General features: G+C 42.4%; 1 protein-coding gene across 1 annotated transcript in view; it reads right to left on the bottom strand.

The window, feature by feature from the left end:
* The window catches only part of LOC104957002 (rab11 family-interacting protein 4A-like), an 8888-nt gene extending 8431 nt beyond the window's left edge, over positions 1–457 (bottom strand). The window contains exon 1 of the mRNA XM_010784593.1: positions 371–457. Coding sequence (XP_010782895.1) covers positions 371–457 — 87 coding nt within the window. The remainder of the gene's footprint in view (positions 1–370) is intronic.
* Positions 458–3174: the final 2717 nt, after the last annotated feature.

The raw sequence follows: 3174 nt of genomic DNA, 5'->3' as shown, positions 1-3174 counted from the left end.
AGCAACAATAAGGACATGTTTAACTTTAGATATATTTATAGTGGCAAACACATGGAAGAATTGCATGTGCCATTAAAGGAAAGGTGATCCATTACATTATGGGGAGTATATGTGTGACAGAAACACGAGAACATCCCATTTAGATCAAAAACATCAAAGAGAAATGAAGTCTTCCTCAGCCATCCATACGGTGAGTGGTATCTGCTGAGCGTTTCTAGTGTTCCTATAGATTGCCTACGGACCTGGTGGTTGGTGGGTTACATGTTTTAGGCTGCTAATGGCCGTTGAAGAACTACCCACAGGGCAAAGCACACAGGGACTTTTACAGACAGCGCTGTAGAGGGTAGGCCACAGGACATCATGTTCCTACGCTCAGCGCTCCCCCTCCGTGGTTCAGAGTTCCCATTTCTTGGTTTTTATATTTCTTGTTGTTGATGTATTGGCACTTGGAGTTCATATTGTAATTGCGTTGTACTTGTACAATGACAAATTGAAAGATCGTCTCCAATGCAAAGAGAGTGCCGGGTGTGCTCTCATAACGGGTCAAATCCAAGGGAGGACGTTGGACTCTTCTCACACTCAACGACTGCCGTCATGTCTATGGTAGGGGAAGAGCCAGGATGAAACAACACAGGGGACATTCAACCAAACTGGTTCAAAGTCAGTCTTGGAAATGTATTTCTATGTTTTCTTCCCAAAACTTTGTCGTACTGTTATATCTAATGTTCTACCATTATAAATTAAATCTAGTAAAAATAACCGTGCATTTTTATTTCATATTTTCAGACTGTATTGGAATGTTCTTCTCTACAAAGAATGTTCACTACCGAAATATAGTAATCCACTTGAAGCAAATAGTATTATATTAACCTGTTAGATTGTTTTCCTTCCCTTCTCCTAAATAGAGTTTAAACAAATATTTCTTGAGGGTTTTCCACAATGAATCAATAAAAGTGAATGTTTTTTATCAAAGTTCAATTTATACAATTCCTAGAAATCGTAATGCAATCTTCTTTGTAAAAGCAATAATACTGATCATATTGATTCCAGAGTTGATGATTGTTGGAAATTGAACATTAAACCAATCAGTATCCACATGACTTTAGTTGATGACTCAAAATCTAATTTGTTTACAAAAATCAGTGTTCGGCAGGACCACGATATTTTGTTCTCAAGGTTGTAATCATATACCCTCACCTTATGCCTTAATCTTATATTAGTAAATATAAATATAATATGTGTTTTTATAAAATAAAACCACTATAACTAATGCAAGAGATGTTTTGAGATGTGCAAGTATCAATACAAATAAAATAGATATATTCTCGGTGCGGACGGCCCGGGGGCAAGCAACAGAGCAGGAAGTCCTGCGGCGGGGAAACTCAGAGGGACCGAAGGCCTTGTCGGGTAAATTTAGGGGCCGGGCTCGAGGGAAAGGGGCTGGGGAATCAGGGGGCACGGGCTTGAGACGGGCAAAGAGGCGGCCGGATCGGGACAGCTCCGATACAACCGATGGCTGGGGCCGGTACTGGAGTCGGAACTGGAGCCGGAACCATGGCTGCTGGGGCTGGAACTGAAGTCGGAACCATGGCAGCTGGGGCCGGAACTGGAATCCTGGCCTTGCGTTTCCTTCCATGCTGCCTTGAAGCCTTGCGGAGGCTCAGAGGTCCTCCTAAGGCCAGACGAGACCCAGCGTAAGGATCCTCGAAAGGAGCCTTGTTGGGAACTGTGGCAGGCAGGGGGCTAGCATGCCGGGGGCTAGCATGCCAGGAGCCAGCAGGCCGGGAAACAGGTTTGACCTCAAAGCTACCGAAAAAGTCCTCCATCCACTCGGGTAGTAAGTCCTTTAAGGGCCTTGAGGTTACTTCTTGGCGTGCCGTAGAGATAATAGACTGCCTCTCCTCTCTACTGGAGGCATATCGACAGTCATTTTTAAAGCAAATTAAATTGTACGTGACCTCGTACAGGCTGTCTGCTGGGTCCATTCTTGGTGAGATCCTTCTGTCAGGGTTGAGCGAAGCAGGCAGGACCCAAATGCAGGTTTAACTGAAAAAATACCTTTATTTCAAGGATACAAAACATACAGAGCAGAACTCTCTCACCTGTGAACACATTCAAAAAATCTCACAACGACTAACAGAAAAAGCAGAATCTAAATGCACACAGGACTAATCAAACAAACAAAGGGTTGAACGCTTTTCAAATGAAAACAGGAAACCAAAAAGACAGATCTACACAGGACAAAAATAAAACACAGACAGATCGTGACAGGTCTCACCCGGCTGTATAATACAATCCACAATCACCAAACAAAGAAGCATCATAGTCAACAAGCCTAATGATTTTCAAATGACATAAACATGGGAAAACATATTTGAGGTACCGTGTTATCATCATTACTGATGTTGAGCTGACTGCAACAGTCCAAACAAGAAAAACAAACAAACATGTTCAGCTTCTGTCTGGGTTCAGTGGGGCACTTCTCTGAGAGCGCACTCGACTCGAACACAACAGCTTTACAGAATGAGAAAACAGCGCATAAACTACAGAGTTAACATACGGGAGGCAGATGTGGCAGCGTCCCCACTTGTCTGTTTGACACAAAAAGCAATAACGAGCCTCAGTGTAAATAATACGAAAAAAGTAATACAAAAAATCCAAAGTCGCCCGCAAGGGAAACGTAATGACTACATCAACAAGAGGGATAGGGAGGGATTGGAAAAAAGCTGCGACTGGTACAAGATTGTAGGGCTGTGTGTGACGTACTCTCCAACGTGTGTGTGTGTGTGTGTGTGTGTGTGTGTGTGTGTGTGTGTGTGTGTGTGTGTGTGTGTGTTTCTGCATCAGATCAGTGTTTGTGATGCTCATGGATGCAAAGCCGCATCTCTACGGCATTTATTATCTTTACATTCGATTAAACAATGACAGGGGTCAGGAGTGCACCTGGAAATGTAAGCAAAGGCACTCCCCTGTTATTAGCCATTACTATGCAAAGCAGCATCACTGTACTTAATCATTACAAACAAGGCTGTAAATGAAAATTCATGTGACCTTCAAGATAGAAAGCAACTTATTAAGAAACAAATTATTATTACCATTGTTATTTTTTAATTGGGAGCATTTTATCACTCAGGTAATGTTTTTCTTGTTTAATGTTTTTCAGAAGGGCTGTAG

This window comes from Notothenia coriiceps, unplaced genomic scaffold, assembly GCF_000735185.1.
Source record: "Notothenia coriiceps isolate Sejong01 unplaced genomic scaffold, NC01 NC01_scaffold00026422, whole genome shotgun sequence".
NCBI classification, from domain to species: Eukaryota; Metazoa; Chordata; class Actinopteri; order Perciformes; family Nototheniidae; genus Notothenia; species Notothenia coriiceps.
Note: the sequence above shows the minus strand (reverse complement) of the source record. Positions and strands in the feature narration are given on the sequence as shown.